The sequence below is a fragment of the Rutilus rutilus genome (genome assembly GCF_951802725.1).
Source record: "Rutilus rutilus genome assembly, chromosome: 25".
NCBI lineage: Eukaryota > Metazoa > Chordata > Actinopteri > Cypriniformes > Leuciscidae > Rutilus > Rutilus rutilus.
Window position 1 is genome coordinate 18,507,882 of NC_140229.1, and position 20,674 is coordinate 18,528,555.

At 37.8% G+C, this 20,674-nt stretch overlaps 1 protein-coding gene across 2 annotated transcripts in view; it reads left to right on the forward strand.

Moving 5' to 3' along the window:
• Positions 1-3,428: 3,428 nt before the first annotated feature.
• gfra2b (GDNF family receptor alpha 2b) overlaps positions 3,429-20,674 on the forward strand; it is a 72,080-nt gene continuing 54,834 nt past the window's right edge. The window contains exons 1-2 of one of the 2 annotated variants that reach the window (XM_084400226.1): positions 3,429-4,401; positions 6,047-6,361. In XM_084400226.1, coding sequence (XP_084256352.1) covers positions 4,344-4,401; positions 6,047-6,361 — 373 coding nt within the window. In that variant the 5' untranslated portion in view covers positions 3,429-4,343. The remainder of the gene's footprint in view (positions 4,402-6,046; positions 6,362-20,674) is intronic. The other variant, XM_084400227.1, reaches the window with a different exon arrangement.

Sequence of the window (20,674 nt, forward strand, 5' to 3'; positions counted from 1 at the left end):
CTTAGGCCAGGGAAGTCACTGCTGTTCCGCAAGACCCACTCAGTCAGACTTGTTAACACTGGGAAAGCGTGCCCTTTCGTTGGAAAGGAATACGCTGCGGAAGCCACATCCTGCCCATAGGGAGGTAACATGTGGAGTAATTGATGTCATGTATTTATTATTTCTGAATTGGCTTTTAATCATTTACTTGTGTAATTGGCATATACATTTTTACCTGACAAATAAAATGTTATATTTGAATTATTCTGCATTATTCTGAAATCATTATTTCTAGTAGATTAATGTGTAGTCTGGTGTTTCCGCAAATCTCTTCCAGGATAGATCAAACCGAAGGCACTAATGAATGGAGCATGGAGCACATCATTAAGAAGACCCTCCGATTTCTGACTCACTGACTAAGCACGTTGCATCTTGCGACTATTAAAAAAATGACACCTTTTGTTATGAGTAAGCAGTGAGCGACCGCTTAAGGGTAAAACAGTTTGCACTGCATCCTCTGACTATATCAGAACTGGCTTTGTTTGTGATCGTGAGCGCACATTCGCGACGTGACGTCTCAAAGCGATACCGGGTCCTTTAATGAATAAATAATTGAAAGTATGGGATACTCAGAATAATCAAAGATCTAAATTAAGTCATAATCAATATTTATTATTCTTTTCTAATAAGAAATACAATCTAAATTTGATTATCATTTGAAATTGGAGTCAGATTTAGCGTAGAGCTAAAGTAATATTGAAACTAAATTCGAATAAATAAAGTGAACTTCACTGGAGCGCTGAAAAGACATACACGCATTATACCTTCGCCAACACCGTTGGATTCCGTCGTTGGGCCATTGAGTGGTCTTTACAATGTCTCTATTTTTAAATAATGTAAATTCTATCAAAAACAAATATTCTCTGTTTAAGTAATCCGCATGAAAGCAACAACGTGTACAGTTTCTACAGCCCGTGCTCATTAACTCTAATGTGACCACACCCACGTGACATTGACATGCAAATCGTCCATGTGAAGGAACGCAGACCTGTAATTGCCCCATCACCTCTAAACAAGTATTTTGAGTCTCTTTTGCACTGATAAAAAAGCGAGCTGGTATCGCTGGTGCGACCCGCCGACCCCAGAAGGTTAAGTGGATGAAGCGACCTCAGAAGCTTCTGATTCTATAGGAGGAGGTGGCGGGCGAGTTGAGACATGCGAGGGAAGCGTAGCGCAATGGTCGCTGTACTGAGCAGTACAGGCTTGCTGAGCAGCGGCATCAAGCAAGGTGTACTACTAGCAACTCGAGGCAATGGATGTTGGCAGGACAAGGCAGTGCAGTTGGAGGCTCGCCCAGACCCCCGTTAATGCATGCCCGTTATACGGTGCCCCTCAGCCAGTGTTAGTGGACACTTGTTCTAGGGGCGTCTGGCCCAGAGAAACAAAAGGTCTGATCACACGCTGAGAGTTTGGCGGCAGGACAGGGTGACTGTCACACGGAGCGTGCCGCTCGGTCACGGCCAACTCGGCCATGAAGCCAGTGCTGAAGCGGTCCTCATATGGAGGAAACCGATCTATTTGCAGCTGCGTCTGCCATATCCCCCAGGAGCCTCTGAAAAGTTTCAGTGGGACCCTTTCTCACTTCTGTATAACACCGACCAGACACGTTCCTCTTGAGGGACCGGCTCAATCGCATCCTTCGCCAGTAGGAGTGTGATGGCCGCGCACATGACAGACGCACATTCGCTAAACACCGAAGTGGTACAAATAGCGCTGAGCATGGGCAGACGCCGGCCGAACTGAATCGTATAGCCGGGTCTGCTGGTACGGAGGAGCCAGCTGGATCGGTTGGGAGCACTTTCTAGACTTCTACGAACCGGCCCAGGGGGACCAAAGGTACCACAGACGTACCCCGGGTGAGGCAGCGAGGTAGAGGACAAGGACCCGGCTCGGAAGGCCCGGAGGCGGCCCGAAGCGAGGTCTGAGTGTGTCACGTGCAACGCTTACCTGTCTCTACATAACGACAGAGAGTGCGTGAGAAGGCGTGACCGGGTCCTCGAACCGCACTCCACTGCCGGCTGGCAGAAGTGGCAAAGAGTGGTCCTACAAGAGGTGGCTGAGGGGTGCAAGGCTTTACAGGGTCGCACACCACCAGTCTTGGGACCCAGGAACAGAGGAATTTGCTCTTTCTTTGACAATTCAGGTACCGCTGAACTCAGAGCCAGCGGCGGAACGGTAACCCATCTGAAGAGATCGTTCCCCCATCCCTGGGTGGCCTGTCTCAGGGACGCTTGGTCTGACACTTGCCACCTGGTTTGGCAGCGCCCGAGACGGGCTGGGCGGCCTGCCTGCGGCCGGCTCCATGCTGAGTCCTGATTGTAGGCTGCTGCGGTGGCGGAAGCTGAAGACCTTTACTGAAAACGTACCAGCGCGACATCAGACGGGTTTTCCCAGATCGCATCACAGACACACACAGACACACACACACACTTATATACACTTACATATATTTAACAGAAGTAGAACACATCCAAAACCAAACAATCTGTAACCTGCCCTGTTTCCTATATAGGTTTGTATTCGTTTCTATGGTTTCTTGTTAATGTCACTATCATGCACAGCTGTTGTTTATTTCGTTAATTGTTTTGTTTGTATTTTTTTCTTTTTCATAATTGTCTGTTCTCGTCAGGTTAACATGGTTGTTCTGATTTTCAAGTATAGAGTTTTTGTTTTGAGTCATTGTTAATACAATCTAGCTAATCCTCCTCATCTCCTCCTCGAGCTATAGCAAACATCACAAGAGGTTAGTTGTCACATTAGAAAACTGCCAAATAATTAGTGTATTGTAGCCTATGGTTTGTAGCAACATATTTTTAAACACGTATGAAATAAGAACACTTCTTGACACAGCAAAATGTTATACAAAAATATAATTGTTTTGGTGAAAAATACTTTATAATTATAATATAATAATTAAATATAATTTAATCAACACATTATTACAACCTGCCCTAAAAATGTGATAACTTGCTAAGATGTATTAAGTGATTTTGGTTTTTATTGTCTTTATCCAAAATATGGTGATATTATTTTAATGTTTAAACCCATAATATAAAACCACTGCTTGAGAAAACACGTTTTTGTAATCCAACAATTTGCCCCTGTGACAACTAGCCCCTGTCTCCATTACACTGCCACTGAAGTATAGGCTACTTTAGCACACATTACACACTAACCAATGGAAATGTAATTCACAGCACATCCCATTCTATATAATAGTGCTCACTTAAAAATGGCAAATTGTCCTCCATTAACTTAACTGGCTTAATATTATTATTATGTTTTTTTTTTTTTTCAAATGACAATTGTAAATGTGAGGGAAGTAAACTAATCCAATGATGGAGGAGGAGAAAAAAATCCAAACAAGAGTGCCAACAAGTCATATTTGTGTAGTACAAGGTCGTCTCAGACATGACTGTGCTGTGGTGCGTCGATGCCCTTGTGCACTCAGCCAGTGCGAAGCGGTCAGATTCATGCGGTGATATGTTTTCATTGCGTCCTCTCTGACGTGAAGAGCGACAGAGCCCCTAGGGTCGGACATGTAACTTCAGTTTCGTGGGAGAAAGCGTTTGCATGCGCCACAGAAAACAGAAGATAAGTGGAACTGGAAGTGCCCTTTTCCCTGTTTGTTTTCTTCATTATCACAGACTCGGAAAAACGAAGGCAGTTCTAAAGCCACAGGCACGCTGGTGGACACATAAGGATTTTCTGATGAAAGTCAAGGTTGTCCAGCTTGGAAGATTCATTGCTACTCACAGGAGTCCGGAGAGATTTTTAGTTCACGCAAACAACCAACTTCAGTTTGAACGTGCTTAAAACATGCGTTTGTACGATACAGGAATGACCGGTCATATGACAGACAAAACCGACTTATTTGGCGTTCGAAGTTTTGTCGTTTGCATCATAACATCTATGAAATAAAAGTTTTTAAAGATTATCTAACGTTCGTATAGTCAAGTGTTGTTCACATTTGGAAACGCGGACTAAAACGCTGCCTCGTGCTACCTTTTCTTCCCAAACTAGAGGAATGCTTCGACGCTCTTGTGGAAAGGATATGTTGAACAGTTTCATCAAATAAACGTCAATTAGTTGTTTTTTTTACTCTCTTATTTCTCAAAAGCCCCAAAAGGAAATATCCAAGTCCTGGAATTGTAAGGTTTAAACTAATTCTGACGCTATTTTAACCAGCGACTGACTGTTGGAAATGAACCTGAGGTTTGAAAAGGACGTCCGCTAAATAACCGTTGGATTTGTCTGCGAACATTAACGGAATCTGGGATCATAATACTTCACTGGTAGTTCGAATGGGATCTAACGTTATCATGATTTTACTGAATATTCTGAGCGTCCTGTTTTTACTGGGTAAGTACATCTAATTTTTCATAAATGATACTAGAGACAAAAAGTAATAACCCGAGAGAATGATGAAAACCCACGCAGACAATCATTTATCATATTGAGAGAGAGAGAGAGTGTAATATGCTTAACTGCCTGAGTAAAGCATTTGACGGTTTACAGTTTACAGAATGAACTCACTCTTCTTTCATGCTGGAAGTCTTTTATACTTTGATAGTCTCATATAGGCTGCAACATAACTCAGTCAGAGGAAAGATCAGGATTAAATGAACTGTGTAATATTAGAGATGCTATGTTTCCCATCCCGATAATGTTGCAATGCAATGCTTATATTACGATGCAGAAACGCGTTTCCCAACTAGCAGTAGATTGCTCGTTAACTTTAGGGCATTGTTACGGGAGCTGTCAGGTCCAAAGGTGCTGAACTAAGACCAATGTCAAAACTTAATAACGTGAAAATGCTGCCAAACCCTAAAAAGCTATATTTTTCGAGACGCTGAAACATAAACGATTCTGATTTTATTTAAAGGTTGCTTCGGTACTTGTCTATTAAGCTCACATGATAGCCTATATTCGAAACATTAACAAAAACTGTGCGAAATAATCGCTTGCTTGTTTATTTATTCAGGTATTTGGTCGTTTATTCATTTAGGCCATCTAATGAATATATATATATATATTTTTTTTTTTTTTTTTTTTTTTGGTCCAGGGTTCATATTGGGATCAGGGAGTGGAGTCGGAATACATTAATAAAAAGTACATAGCCTGAATACTTTTCAGTGACCAAAAAAACAAAAAACAAAACAATCCCAAAGTTACGTTTTTACCTATAAAATAAATATATATTTTATATAAATATTTATATATTTTAAAACATAAATCGCGTTCGCTGGAGGTAACCATAGCAACAGTACGCTGTTCAAGCACTTTCAGTTTGGATTGGTGGTCTACCAAACAGTACCTTGGAGAAATACAAATAGCCTACATAAATAGGCTATTGTACATAATTTATTAAACATTCATCTCAGCTATCTATAACCAAAACAGCAATTAAAAAAATAGGACCAGAAATACACTAGCGAACCTCAACAGATTGTGCCCCATTCATTATCATTAGTTGTATTTATGCTTTAAAGTAAGCCTACATACAGCTATGGCTTGTTGTCCGACTTGTTGTCATATTACACATTATAGTAGAATACATTACAGCTAAATTTAGGCCTAGTGTGTGGGATTCGCAAATGTTGCAAATTATCTTAGATTTTTTAAATTTTTTAAATTATTTGTCTCTTATAACCTGTAAACGTTTTTACGTGCTAATTAGATAATGATGCTTTTGGGAGAAAAAGCACAGAGATTGGCATGTACTGTGTGCGTGCTAAAGAGGAACTATCCATGGTGCTGAACACATGGGAAGGAGAGGCGCAGAGAAAACCACTTATATAATAAAATAGGCCTAACTTTTATACACCTAGGATTTTTTACATCTCAATTTTTCAGGTTGTATTGTCATGTATTGTACATTTTAAATGTTTTCTTCTTAAATATAGACCTTATGTGCCAGATAAACAACTGTGAAGTCATTAAAAAACTAATAAATAAAAAACTTCTTTCACACCACAGTCTAATAACACCTATGCCCTTCCCACAGATGAGGTGGTAGTTTCCATGGCCAGCCATTCTGCCTTGTCAGGGCTGGGAACTCATGGCTGGAGAGCCCCCATGGACTGCCTGAGGGCCAGTGAGCTGTGCAACCAAAACTCACAGTGCAGCTCACGCTTTCGCATCATGCGCCAGTGCCTGGTAGGTCGTGACAGGACTACCATGCTGGCCAACAGGGAGTGTCAAGCCGCCCTTGAGGTGCTGCAGGACAGCCCCCTGTATGACTGCCGCTGCAAGAGGGGCATGAAGAGGGAGCTACAATGTCTGCAGAGCTACTGGAGTATTCATATGGGTCTCAATGAAGGTAAGTTTTTGATCCTAAACTTTTCTATCCCATCCCATATAGAGACAGCTAGGCTATACGTAAGCCATTTTAGTAGGTTGATTTCTGTGAAAAGTGAAAAACTGTGGAAAGTTTGTTTAGGCATCCCGATCAGCCCCAAACAATGGCTCAACCAATGGGGTGAGTTTGGGGGCGGGAGTATCCCTTTGGTGACACACTTCAGCTTTAAAGGGACAGCTCACCCAAAAATGAACGTGATCATCATTTACTCACCCTCATGTCGTTCCAAACAGGGTTATCTTAAACTAAAACTACAACTATTAAAACATTTTTTAATTGAAACAAAGTTGAAATAAAATATAAATATTAGAATACAAACTTTAAGTTGTAAAAAAGACAGTTGAAGCTCTAAAGTTGCTAACTGGAAATAATAATAAACAAAAACTGAAATAAAATAAACATTAATATTTAAAAAAATGAACAGAAAAAAACTATTAAAATAAAATATTAATAAAATGTATTACAATATAAACAGTACTGAAATAACACTGCTGTGAAACACAAACAATGATTTTTTGCCAAAAGAAAAGTTGGATCCCATTGACTTTCACTGTATGGACATTTGTTCAAAATATCTTCTTTTGTGTTCAGCAGAAGAAAGAAAATCATTCTTTCACAAAAGAAGTTCATTTTGGGTGAACTGTACCTTTAAGTGACATTTGATGTTTAAAATATAGTGCATCGAATTGGTCATGGTAGAACCCTGTAAACAAATGGCTATGAGTTGCTCTTCCAAGTGCTGCATTATAGGTGATTTGTTTTTTTATTTGGCGCAAGGGAGAACTGTACCATAGATATAGGATAGCGTCGATGTGCGGATCTGACAATTAGCCAGATTTCACAGCAAGTCAACGCTTACCTGCTCTCTTTACAGTCAGTCCATCACGGAAGCATTCAGACTTCTGAGATGGCAGTTAGCGTTTGCCTTTGGGAGTGTTAAGGAATCATTATAGGATTTAAGCAGTGCAAATCGGCCTGAATTATAACCCATCTGCTTTGGCAGTTGCTGCGGGAGTCACAACAAATAGGGTCCTATTGATGCGAGTAATCAGAGAGCCTTTTAAAGCAACTGCCCCTCTCAAGTCTGGCATTTCAATGAGGCATTGTGGACTGCTGGGCCTGCTTACTGCCTGCTGAGGTAAGGGGAAAAATAAAATAAAAATCACACAGCTTCCTTTCATCAGAAGCTGTGTACAAACAGATTAGGTACTGCAGAAAGTTAATGTCATGCAAATGTGCCACATTCCAACCGTCACATTGGAGGACACGGAGAATAATAAGTGATGCAACAGACATGTTAGCATAGATGAATGTGTTCATACAGGGAATTAACAATTAGCAAGAACTTGTTTGGGTGTTTCAGTTTATACGCAATACTTACATAAATGTCCTCTGTTCCCAAACAAACAATTTGTTCTTTGGGAATTTTTCTATTGATGTCGCTCCAACACTTGAAAATGGCCGGACCCAGTTTCGCGTCCTACTTTGGACAGCATCAGCCCTCATTTTGATGGGTTTTTTTTTGCGACTTTGCTCTTCAATCTACTACAGCCCTTTCATTGAGCTCTAGAAAAATACAGGTTGCTCTGAATCTGAACCCTGAGGGACCATGCAGCAATGATTGCACCTTGACAGAACTCTATCAAATCCACCGACGCTACACAATTGGCCCAACGAGCACACGCAATAATCACCCAAACTAAGAGTGGCCCCATCAAAGGTTCATCTCTCTGCCATTCGGTTTGAATGGAATGGATTTTCTGTTTCTTTAGAAACAGGCCTCCATAAAACAAAACACAACAGGTCAAATCTTGGTCACACTGCATTAGGATGTAGAAAGAAAGAGTAGAAAAGAGGAACAGAAAGCATGGGCACAATATTTACTACCGGTCATTTTTTTTTTACTGTTAAATGTTTCTGAAGGAAGTCTCTTACACTCACCAAGGCTGCATTTATTTGATCAAAAATACAGTAAAACAGTAATATTGTGAAATGTTATTACAATTTAAAAGAACCTGTCTTTTAATATACAAAAAAAAAAATGAATGTGTTCCTGTGATGGCAACTCACTACTCCAGACTTCAGTCACATGATCCTTCAGAAATCTTGATGCTAAAGTAACATTTCTTACTATTATCAAGGACCATGTGACACTGAAGATTAGAGTAATGATGGCAGCTGAAAATTCGTTTTGACCATCATAAGAATAAATTGCATTTTAAAATAGAAAACAGTCATTTTAAATTGTAATAGCATTTTGCAAAATTACAGTTTTACTTTATTTATGATTAAATAAATGCAGCCTTGGCGAGAGTAAGAAACTTTCAAAAAACATTTAACATTTAGTGTTAAATTTAGTAACATTTAATGTTTCATTTAAGGCGGGCGCAGCGCGCGAGAGGAATTACGAGCCGAGCACGTTACGAGCACCTTCCTACCTCCCGATAATTTATAATGGGGAGTCGGCCTGATTTTCACCAGCGTATAGGCTGTCCCCTATTGCCAAATCATACACAACCACGTCACAGGCTAGATCGATGGGGCTATACCTCAGTGGCAGCAACCAAACAGTGTGTGCATACACTGTCACACATACCTCTCTCTCTCTTTATGTTGAAAGGAATGGCTACTGTTCTCTGCTTTTCAACAAATCATTTGCACACATTTCTTTCATTTTTCTATCTGAAGCTATAGTTGCCTGCAACATTGAAAGCTCCGGTCTCTGTGTTTAGCGTGAAAGCTCACGTGATTGCCGCCGGCTCGAGATAAAATTTATGCAGGACAGCCGTGCCGTGTACCAGCTGCTTTGACGCAGTTATCAGGTTAACTGACTTGTAACGTGTGCAATACCTCACGACCTCCTGAGTGTCCGAACTCGCACAGTGTACGCCCGCCTTTAGTAAGTTAAATTCTAATCTTTTGACCGTAGTGTTCACTCTTTTAAATAAAGGTTCGAAATGCGGGTGTTTTTTCAGCAATGCAATAGAAGACCCATTTTTGGTTCCCCAAATAACCTTTCAGTGAACAGGTCTTAAAAGAACCAATTTTCTTCTTAGCGTGAAGAACATTTTAATAAGTTTTTCCACTATAAAGAACCGTTTGTGCAATGGAAAGGTTCCATGGATGTTAAATGTGGAACCATAGATGCCAATAAAGAATCTTTATTTTCAAGAGCATAGGAGAGATACAGGAGCTGAAGTTGCGGCAAGACCGTGAGGCGTTTGCCAAAAAAAAATCAGGAAGCCAGAGTTCTCCCTCATCGCAGTGCTAAAACGACTCAGCGCTCTGTTGGAGCATAACCCCTTCGCCTCTATCGCTCCCTCTTGCCAAGTCAAAGCCCTCGCAGCGTGGGCAATAGTCAGTCTGATCCATAATACAGACAGGCATGTTATGGCATTCAGAAAATCACCAATAGACACTGCCAACTAGGATGCTTGGGCCGTCTGCTCCAGATTTAGAAACACAGGACTGGTTGTGGTTTGCAATTTACATGAAGCTCTCCGTCTGAACTAAAATCTCCCATTGACCGGGATTTATGAAACCTGCAGGATTTGTGAGGCCAAACATCAGGTGGAGAGAGCAGAGCCCTTAAACAAGATGGTGTAGCTGAAAACATTGTATTCTAAGCCATGGTGTGATGGTGAGCCTAAAACAATATTTTTTTACTTGTTAATGCAGATAACAAACTAAATATTTGCTATTTGGATTTGTTGAAGTACATTTTAGCTGGAGGGACACTAATTAATACATTACATTAATAAGAAACATTTAAGTGATTATTTCAAAGCGTAATGCTTGCTTTGTGCTAATGGAAAAATAATGGCTGTTACAATTAGTCTAAATTATTTGATAATTATGCATATTTGTTCTTTTTAATGGGAAAAGCACTGCATTTTTGGTACTGCACTTTTTAAGCTGTAAAAAGAACATACAGTGTGCAGTTGTTTCTGTCTGATAAAAAAAAACAAAAAAACATTACTTTTGCCTAATATAATAATCATAATCATAATAATCATCATCATAATAATAATAAAACAGTTAGAACAGTAAATATACATATCTGTATTTGTATATGTAGGCCTACACCACATGCATAAAAATACATTACAGTTTTAAGACTGGGGTCAGCGAGATAAAAAAAGAAAGAAATTAATACTTTTATTCAGCAAGGATGCATTTAATTGAAGTAAAGACTTTTCCATTGTATTAAATAAAAATCTATTTCACATAAATGCTGTTCTTTTGAACTTTCCATTCATAAAACAATCATATTATGAAATAAATGTTTTTCTCCAAAACACATAGGGAACAATTATTTGCCCCCTTTTATTAAATACCTTTTGCAACCTCCTTTTTCCAAGATAGCAGCTCTGAGTCTTCTCCTATAATGCCTGATGAGTTTGGAGAACACCTGACAAGAGATCAGAGACCATTCCTCCATACAGAATCTCTCCAGATCCTTCAGATTCCCAGATCCATGTTGGCGTTTCTTCTCTTCAGTTCAGCCCACTCATCTTCTATAGGGTTCAGGTCAGGGACTGGGATGGCCATTGCAGATGCTTGGTTTTGTGCTCAGTGACCCATTTTTGTTTTGATTTTGATGTTTGTTTTTGGATCACTGTCCTGTTGGAAGATCCAAACATGGCCCGTTATTAGATTTCTAGCAGAGGTTGTCAGGATTAGATTTTTTATCTGTTGGTATTTGATCGAATCCATGATGCCATGTATCTGAACAAGATGTCCAGGACCTCTGGCAGAAAATTTGGCCCACAGCATTAAAGATACAGCAGAGTATTTAATTTTACACATGGGGTACATCAAAATCAAATCAAAAATGGGTCACTGAGCACAAAACCAAGCATCTGCAATGGCCATCCCAGTCCCTGACCTGAACCCTATAGAAGATGAGTGGGCTGAACTGAAGAGAAGAAGCGCCAACATGGATCTGGGAATCTGAAGGATCTGGAGAGATTCTGTATGGAGGAATGGTCTCTGATCTCTTGTCAGGTGTTCTCCAAACTCATCAGGCATTATAGGAGAAGACTCAGAGCTGTTATCTTGGAAAAAGGAGGTTGCAAAAAGTAATTAATAAAAGGGGGCAAATAATTGTTCCCTATGTGTTTTGGAGAAAAACATTTATTTCATAATGTGATTTTCCCCCCCATTTTCAATTCGTTTACTTAAATGAAAGGTTAGACTTTTGCATTTAAGGCGAGACACGGCTTTTTTTTTTTTACTGGTCAATTTTGAGCTTTTTGGATATTTGTCTTCAATAACATGTCTTCTTTCAGACTTGTGGTGAAAAAAAGTCAGAAATACACATTTAGGTCTTTATTTTACTACACCTTGTCTGTTTGCGTCTGTAGATTTCTCATAAATTCAACAAAAGTTGGCGTTCTTAATCATCCGTCATCCTGTCATCACATGCACCGCTGGATAGCTCTCTCTCTCCTGTACAATGCTGTCGGATTCAAATATGGTCATTTCCTTTTTATCAGCAACCAATCGTGAAAGTAAAAGGGCTGAATGCGCAATCTCATTGGCTGATGATAAATCTTTAAAGCCCGTTTTCTCAAAATGACTTTTCTCTCATACTCCAAGTCCGAAATCTCCACTTCAGTAGCACCTATATACACCAAACTTTCCAGTCTTGTACCTAGTTATATTATGAAGACATTTACATTTGTAAATATATTATTCCTAGCCTGATTTATATAACATTTTATTCCCAAAAACATGGCGAAAATCTTTTTTTTAAGGCTATTGACCGTATATTCTGATTTACAGGATAACAAAAGTAGATATCCATAAATCCCTCTGTAATTTTTTCCCCATCTAATATGTGAACACAATGAAAAAATAATTTTTAACCTGGCTTTATCCAATACTCAGATTTCGTTTTTTTTTATATATATGCAAATTAGCACATATTTAATGAGATATTGCCTAATTTGCATATTTAAACATTAAATTACAGAAAACTTGTAATACATTTTTTTCTCATCTTAATGTAGGTAATCAACTGGGAAAGTTTCATGGTGATATCTGCTAGTTAAAAAATTTACCCTATTCACCTGTAGTGTCTCGCCTTAAATAAAAAAAAAAGATCAATCATCTTTGATCATATTTACCAAGGGGGCAAATAATTCTGACCAGCACTGTATATAAATAAAATATTTGCTATTATAATATTTCACAATATTACTGTTTTTACTGTATTTCTGATCAAATAAAAGTGGCATTAGTGAGGATAAGAGACTTCTTACTGACAATGTACAGATCTGTACCTAAATATAAATTGCACTGCATCATAGTTTGCAGTAAAGTAGGTTTCATAAGAACACTGTGTAATACAGAATGTAATCTACACCAAACCTAGTTATTCCCCCTCATCTGGCTTCCTTTTTTGACAATTTTAAAATAAACTTTTTGCTTGCATGCAGTTTGCCCGTATCTCTGTCATTGAACACTAGGGGCAATTATGTAATTACAGTCAAATATGTGGCTTATGACCTCAGCCTGAGCCCATGCTAATTTTTATCATAGCTGTCCATGTTAATTAGGAGATTAAATTAGGAGACTAGACTTTAAATAAAACAACTCAGAATGTCCCCTGGCATAACAAAGTCTGCAAGTACATCTGAAATACAAGACTCAAAATTATACTTAATACAAGCCAATATGCACAATAGCAGACTGTTGTGGTAACAATGTATAAATTCTATTTTGGAAGTATTTAGAAATATTTAGGATGAAAACTCAATCAAATAACTATCTTTATAGTATAAATAGATTATTATGCAAAGGGTTTTGAAAGAATTACCATTTCATTCATAGCTTTTATAGTTATCTATTTTCAAAATATTGAGAATATGGACAGCTGTTCTTGCTACATTTGTGCCATTGAATGCGATGCGATGAAACATGCTTTACACTGTTATCACATTATCAGATTAGAAATACAGCAGTTAATGTGGAGTATTTAAAATGCTAAAACATTACATGTTATCATTAAACTGACATACAACAATAATACTGTCCCACGCAGCATTCATAATCCAATCAAATGCCCATCGATATAATCAAGTCCCACCCTACATTTTTTCCTCATTAAATATCCTGTGTCAGATTACTGAAGTAAATGGGTTCCTGTTAACTAAACATCCAGTCCCGCATGCGTTCTATTAGAGTGTCTGCATTCACAAGTACTTCAGCTCATAATTACATTGGTAATCAAAATATTGACATTTTGTCATAATGTCCCAGTAAAGCACTAATTTTTGTAACATTCTCTGTGAATGATAATGATACATGAGCCACCCCGTTTCAGCAGTCAAAGAGTCAACAAATAAATAAAAAAATAGACCATCATTATGAATTTTCCAGCTTTACTTATGCTGATTCTGTAATTACATTCCTTCAGCTTATCAGAAGATTAGTATTAACCAAGCAACGTTTTAGGAGCTAAATTGATTGAAGATAATTAGCAAAGTACGCCAGCTAGTCCAGGATTTCATTGCTGTGGAGGTGCAGGTTTTAAACAGCATGCTTAATCAAATATCAGTGTAGTCCACCCTCTCTCAAAGCTTTAATTAAACAAGCATGTTGATATGAGGATGGGAAAAGGGCAGAATTCATTAGCTATTGTGCACCTGACAAATTGTGAAGCAAAACTGGGCCCTCTGTTGCCAAGTCATTTGGTATTTGAGGATTAATGAATCTGCTTAGACTCCAAAACAGATTTACTTTGTTCCATAGAGGCAATGTATCAGGCAATTGTTCTTTGTTTGCTAATTGCATCCTTTGATTCCCATAAGGCACAACATGGGGGAAACGTAAGCCCTACCTCCTCATGAAAATAAGATAATAACTGTCTCCAGACTCTTTGGAGATATTTTCATAATAAATCTTACCATAATAAACCATTTCTCATCGAGCCAACCTTGAGCATTTTACTTTGCCTTGAATATTCATTTACTCACCCCTATGCTAAATTAAATGTGCAAAATTAAATAACTTTAAATGGCATTTAGGTCAATTGTTGTGACCCTCAATACTTTATAATACCATAAGACATGATAAAAAGAACATCATAAAAGATTATTGATCAAATTACAGGAAGGTAATAAATTGGGGGCTCGTCCGGGAATTGAAACCAGCACCCCTCACACCCCAAAGCGAGAATCATACCTCAAGACCTAATTCAATTCAGCCATACAAAGGGTGACTTCTTTTACAAATTCATTTTTAAACAAAATTGTCATTAAAATGTTCCTCTTTGGACAAAGTTTCTCCTCATTTGCTGATATGAGAGTTTTGCTATGAGATTAAGTCTGAGTATGAAACTCACAAATGTTCTTTAGTCTCAATAAGCCTTCAGAAGTCTATTAAAGAGTTGTGAATCTCTAAAATTGCAAATATAGATGCAGTCAAAATGTTGATATTGTACGTTTCAGTTATCCGAACATACTAAAATGTAAGTGCATACATTACGCATGAATGCAAATGAGTTCACTTCGGCATTGCAAGTCATCCTTTATTTATTTGTTCAAGCAGAGAATTTGTGTGGTATAATTGATTTTAAAAGAAGAAAGCAATTTCAAAAGCATCCCCTAAAGCCCCTCGTTTTGCACAGCATTGTTGTTGTTCTGATTACTGCTGACTGGTTTAGTTCATATCTGGGGGTGGCAATAGAAAAGAAACGCAGTGACAGAGCCATGCTCAGCTAGACTGAACCAGTTCTGATAGTGATAATAATAGATCAGGCTCATATAGGCACAAACACTTAAACTCAACACCACATAGACCCCACTTTGCTGTTTGTGACAGACACCCTTCTCTCACTAAATACACCCACCTTAGAATGTATAAACTGGTTAGATTGTTTCAGTCCATAAATACGAGTCAGCCTAAATGTAACTTTGTCTTTTTTTGCATAAAATCTACTCACAGTGAGCAGTAATTATTCATTGCAAGGTTTTAAAAGCTTGAAATGTTTTATTCTGTCAGGTCCTGGTGATTCTCAATAATGGATCTGACTAATGGATCCTTTTTCTAAAAATCATAGCAGGGAAACGTTTTTTTTTTTTTTTTAAATGCCATGAGGGAGTATAATAGAATCGTGTTGCTTATAATAAGTTGTAAATAAATACTCACACATGTATTTAGAAAGTAAGTACATCACAAACTGCAGTTTACTTAAGAGCTCTTATTAGACAGATGAGTTAGTGTAAGAACTGACGCACTAAATATTCCAGAATACAAATATGGGACCACTTGACCATAAATGTCAGTAAATCTCAACACATGTATTAAATAGTTACGCTCCTATATTCATTTCGACTTTTCACCTATGCATCAGTTTTTGTGAGATTTATTCCATCTGAACATTTTCAAGGGAAATTTATATTTTTAATTATTTTTCCTTTTCTCACATGAATTCATTTGAAATCATAAAAAAAAATGCATACATTTAATTATAATATTTCATTTGAATGAATCAAATGTAATCAATTTTATCAAATCTATTAAATCAAAATAATTAAATAAAATATATTACAATTTCATTTAAAAGTAAATCATTAATAGAAAATATATAAGTATATGGTAAAAGAAACACATTTCTGGTCTGGTGTTGATGAAGGGGTTTTTGAGCCTTAAGGATCAGGCTATGGTTGGAGAAAACAGTTCTGCACATCTTCACAGTTAAAGTTTTATGCGAGTGGAGGATAAATACAGCTTATGAGAGGATTTTTCAATGCTGTTACATCTCTGCCCCTATGAGGAGAAGACATAGGCTGTTCAAATCCAGAGATGGGGACAGTCTTTATCTGAAAGTCATGCTCCCCGATTGAGTCTGAAATATGCCATTGAAGATGTTTCTCCAACAAAGGCCCCAGCTTACAAGAAGAAAGCACCAAGTGCATTTTTTTACGATGGAGAGGTTAATTAGAAATTATACCAACTTTATTGTCTGAGGTAATTAAAATTGGTGGCACAAAGACAGTGCAAGTTTTAATCAAGTTGGGTAGCCTTTTTGACTCATGTCTGGTGACTTGTATCTATCCAAGCCAACTTAATATTCAGCTCGGTTACTATGAAAACCCACAGCCCTTGTTGAATCCTTTTCCCCACCAATGCGTATAATAGAACTATAGAAATGACTGTAGAACACAAAAGGGTAAATCAGGTTGTTTTTCAAGAGGTCAAGGTTTGGCGGTTAACCTATCTTTCTCCATTTACTTCTATTCAAAACAGCAATGTATTGTGACCACATATTTTTTTCCAAGCAATATTATATTATATTATATTATATTATATTATATTATATTATATTATATTATATTATATTGTACACTCTTAAATTTAAAGGTTCTAAAGGGTGATTTTTGTACAGATTTAATAGAAGAACCATTTTGGTTCTCCAAAAAACCTTTCAATTCTTAACCATTAAAAAAAAAAAAATTATTTTATTTTTTTCTCAGTGTGAAGAACATTTTAATAATCTAAAGAACCTTTTTCTGTTGTAATGAACCTTTAATGCAATGGAACGTTTCCGTGGATGTTAAAGTTTTTTCTTAGAACAACCAATGCAATTAAAGAATCTTTTTTTAAGAGTGTACTGAGCAGTTCTTGATTTATAGGACTGTTCAAAACATCAAATGTATTTATATTTTTCGGTCTGATGCCTTTGACGTCACAGCTTAGGAAAGTAACTAGGGTTTGGGATCGTAAGAACTGACGGTCTTGCCGTCAGCCAATCATTTTCTTGTGGCTACTAAGTAGGTTTTGATGAATTAATTTGTTTTATCTCTTTATTCAATCCAATTTAGTGAATATAAACTCCTCATTAGTGCCATAAAAACAGAGTAAAATCCTGAAAGGTCATTGTGGCATCTGTCAGGACTTAGTAAACAAAGCACACGAGACAGGAAAAGCGAGCTTCATCCATCTTGTTTACTCATCACTTCCATTCGCACACATTACATCATTACACAACAGTTCAGACTTCCTTTACAAAATAGTACTCACAATACAATTCACGCATGAATACAACAGTCACTTCTACGGCAGTTTGCACATTTGAAATCTTTCCAGCATCCAAAAGCGAGTCTAATTTCGGTATCTTGGGAACGCTCTCCATCTGTTAAACTCTTCAAGTCACAGCATTTTTAACAGTGCAGTGGACAAAGTCAGCGGCAAGGACGATGTCAGTGGATGTTTGTGTTCTCTGCATTGTTAAATCTGCTTACTAGAGTAACTCTCGGCCAATAACTGCTCTTTTGCATTTATCATGTCAGCATCTGCTCTCTAATGCCCTGCTGAAAACTCTAAGAAGGATCAAGTTTTGAAGATTACACTCACCTAATTTATGCTAAATACATGTCTAGTACACTCCACAAATGTGACGGGGGTACAAATGCCTCTATCCCGAGATTTATGTGTCCACTTATTTTATGCCACTAGCAGTTCCCCTCTGGAACTTTGCAATATTTTCCCCAAGCAGGCACTGCGGGCTGGTATGGCAGAGATTAAGGCTGTGTGTGCAGGATTAACTCATTGAGGAACAGAACATAAAGGTGGCCACACAGCAGCAGAGCTGGGAGGCGGATAGCAGAGAGCTACAGTGACACAGCAGATAAATTCTTGATCCAGGATGATCCCATAAAAGAATTCCCTGCCAGAGGTACATTTGGAGTGGACACAAAGACACTGCGGAGACCAAAAGGCCCTCTGAGCTCATTGGGCTGGGAATAGGGAAGCTCAGGCTGGGCTGATGATGTTAAGAACCATCATAGGGTGACGGAAGCACACATGGCTTCAGTGTGGAGCTCTAACCGGCACATGGCACCTAAACCTACCCAATGCATACCACCGAGTCATTGTATAGCCTATCTGGAAGTGGATCTCTGATTGTGACCTTCATCTTCATCTATCTTCATCTATCTAAAATTAAACCCAGTTTTACTGGAAAACTGCCCCAAAGCTATTAAGTCCTTTTTAAAAGTTCAAAAACAGCCCAAACCAGTATGACTTACTTTCTTCTGTGGGACACACTTTTTTTTTTTTAAACTGATTGAAAAACATTTAAAATACATTCGGTTTTCACATTTGAAGAATGTTTCTTCTGTTAATGCCCATACAATACGTCCAAAAAGTAGGGTAAAAAAAAAGAAAGAAAAAACCCCGAAATATTTCTTTTTGTGCTCCAAAGAAGAATGTCATACAGGTTTGGAGGGCAAGTACATAACACATTTTTATTTATGGGTGAACTATCCCTTCATAAGGTGGTTGTCTTGGTAACTTTTTTTAAAATGGGAAAGAATGAAATGTAAAAAAAATATATAGATATTTTTAAGGTCATGTTTCAATAACATGTCATGTTTTGATGATTTTTGATGATGATGTGTGGTAATGTGTGATGATGTGTGACTCTACTGCAAACAAAATCTACCTTCGGGTATAAATAAAGTAACTTGAACTTGAACTTGAAAGCAATTAAATCTTATAACTATGGTAGCAATTTTTTTATTATCATTATTTCTAGCTAAATTAAGGTAAGATAAAAAAAGCACATTCTAATTCTAATTTAAAAGGCTATTTTAACTGAAAGGCAAGACTTTCTTTACTACTGCCACCACACTACTAGTTTTCACATTCATTACTCTTAAATAGATAGTCCACCCAAAAATCTTTTTTCTTTAGCTCGTTCTCAATCTCGTTCTAATGTTAGTGAATGAGGTTAGTCATTTGTATAAAACACGTCCAAACCATCTCCATATTTCCGCGCAACCTTTCCTTTTCAGCCTTTCGTCGCTCTCTGCAGACGTGATTTTTCCACATCCTCGAACAATGCAAAGTGTGCCATTCTCCAAACCAGTTATAAACACAATAAACACCTTTTAAACAGACCTCTGATTAGCTAACTGTACATAAGCGTATTTCTGCTGCTTTATTCAGAGAAACCACGCAGCTAAAGCTATAACGCAGCTTTTCTTACTCTTTGACTGTTTATGATGAAATATATAAGATGAAATGAAACTCTATCATATACTATAATTTGTGCATACACATGCTTCCTGAATTGTCAAATTCATGTCCGTAAGTACGTGTTGTGAAATAGGAATTTTAGTGATAAGTTCTCCTGTGCGTACAAATACAAAATAATCCACACAATTATTAGTGAATAAGACCCAGTGCTCTTAAAAATTATTGTAAATAACTTCTTAAAGTTGGGATTGTCAGGTTGTGGGTAGGTGGAAGCGAGGACTCAAGTGCAGGAAACAAGGGCTTTTTATTAATAATAAAAATAAAACAGACTTGACTTGACTTGACTGACAGGGATAACCTCCTCCCTGTCTTAAATCTGCAAAAGTAAGATGTTTAATGAAATTATTGGCTTGTTTTAAGCATTACAACATAGCACTAGCTACATACTAGTACCATGAATGTGGACGAGTACTCTGAAGTGACACAAATCAATAATTTGTGCGTATATTCTACATGAAGCGTTCACTCTAGCTAGAACTAGCGAGATACACACAGATCGCATTCACTCTGGAGAAAGTGCATGAAAGACTGCAAATGAATGGGAAGAAAGACTGCTGCATCTTGAGACAGGCTCTTTTAAAATAACTTTTGACTCAGCGCATTAAAAATACGACTCTGTCTCTGAGTGATTAACTCCCGTCAAGCCAGTTCCAACCAAAATAGTCTGCACGCTTATTATGATATCTATGGTAATCTGCAGCAGTGGAAAAAGATGGGCTTTGCGGTGTTTTTCATTCGGCGAGTCTTTAGCAATACCCACCTTTCATTTTCTTCTTAAAGACCCCCTGTGGTAAAAATCAAGTTTTTAATGTTGTTTTTATGTCGTTTTTTATATGCTTTAAGACAAACCATGTGCAAATTCATTAGTCAGCTCCATTGCTGAGTATTTTCTCCTTAAAACTGCAGTGATCTAAAGACAGTCTCAAAACCGTGGTTTGAAATCGCAGGCGTTTCTTGCGTCACAAACTACCTTGTAATCACGTCAACATGAGGGCGGGCTTTAGCATATCATTAACTATGTTCTGAAGCAGGGAAATCTCATAAGAAGTCTGGTTATCCCGGTATATTTTTCTGTTGATATGAAAAAACGGGTACATTTGGCAATATAGCGGGTGAATGTATAGGATGTATTACGATGCTATGATGAACTATATGCCTTTCTCCACTGACGGTCTGATTTGTTCAAAGCGCTTGTAAGGATACAGATTTTTAGAAGGCAGCTTC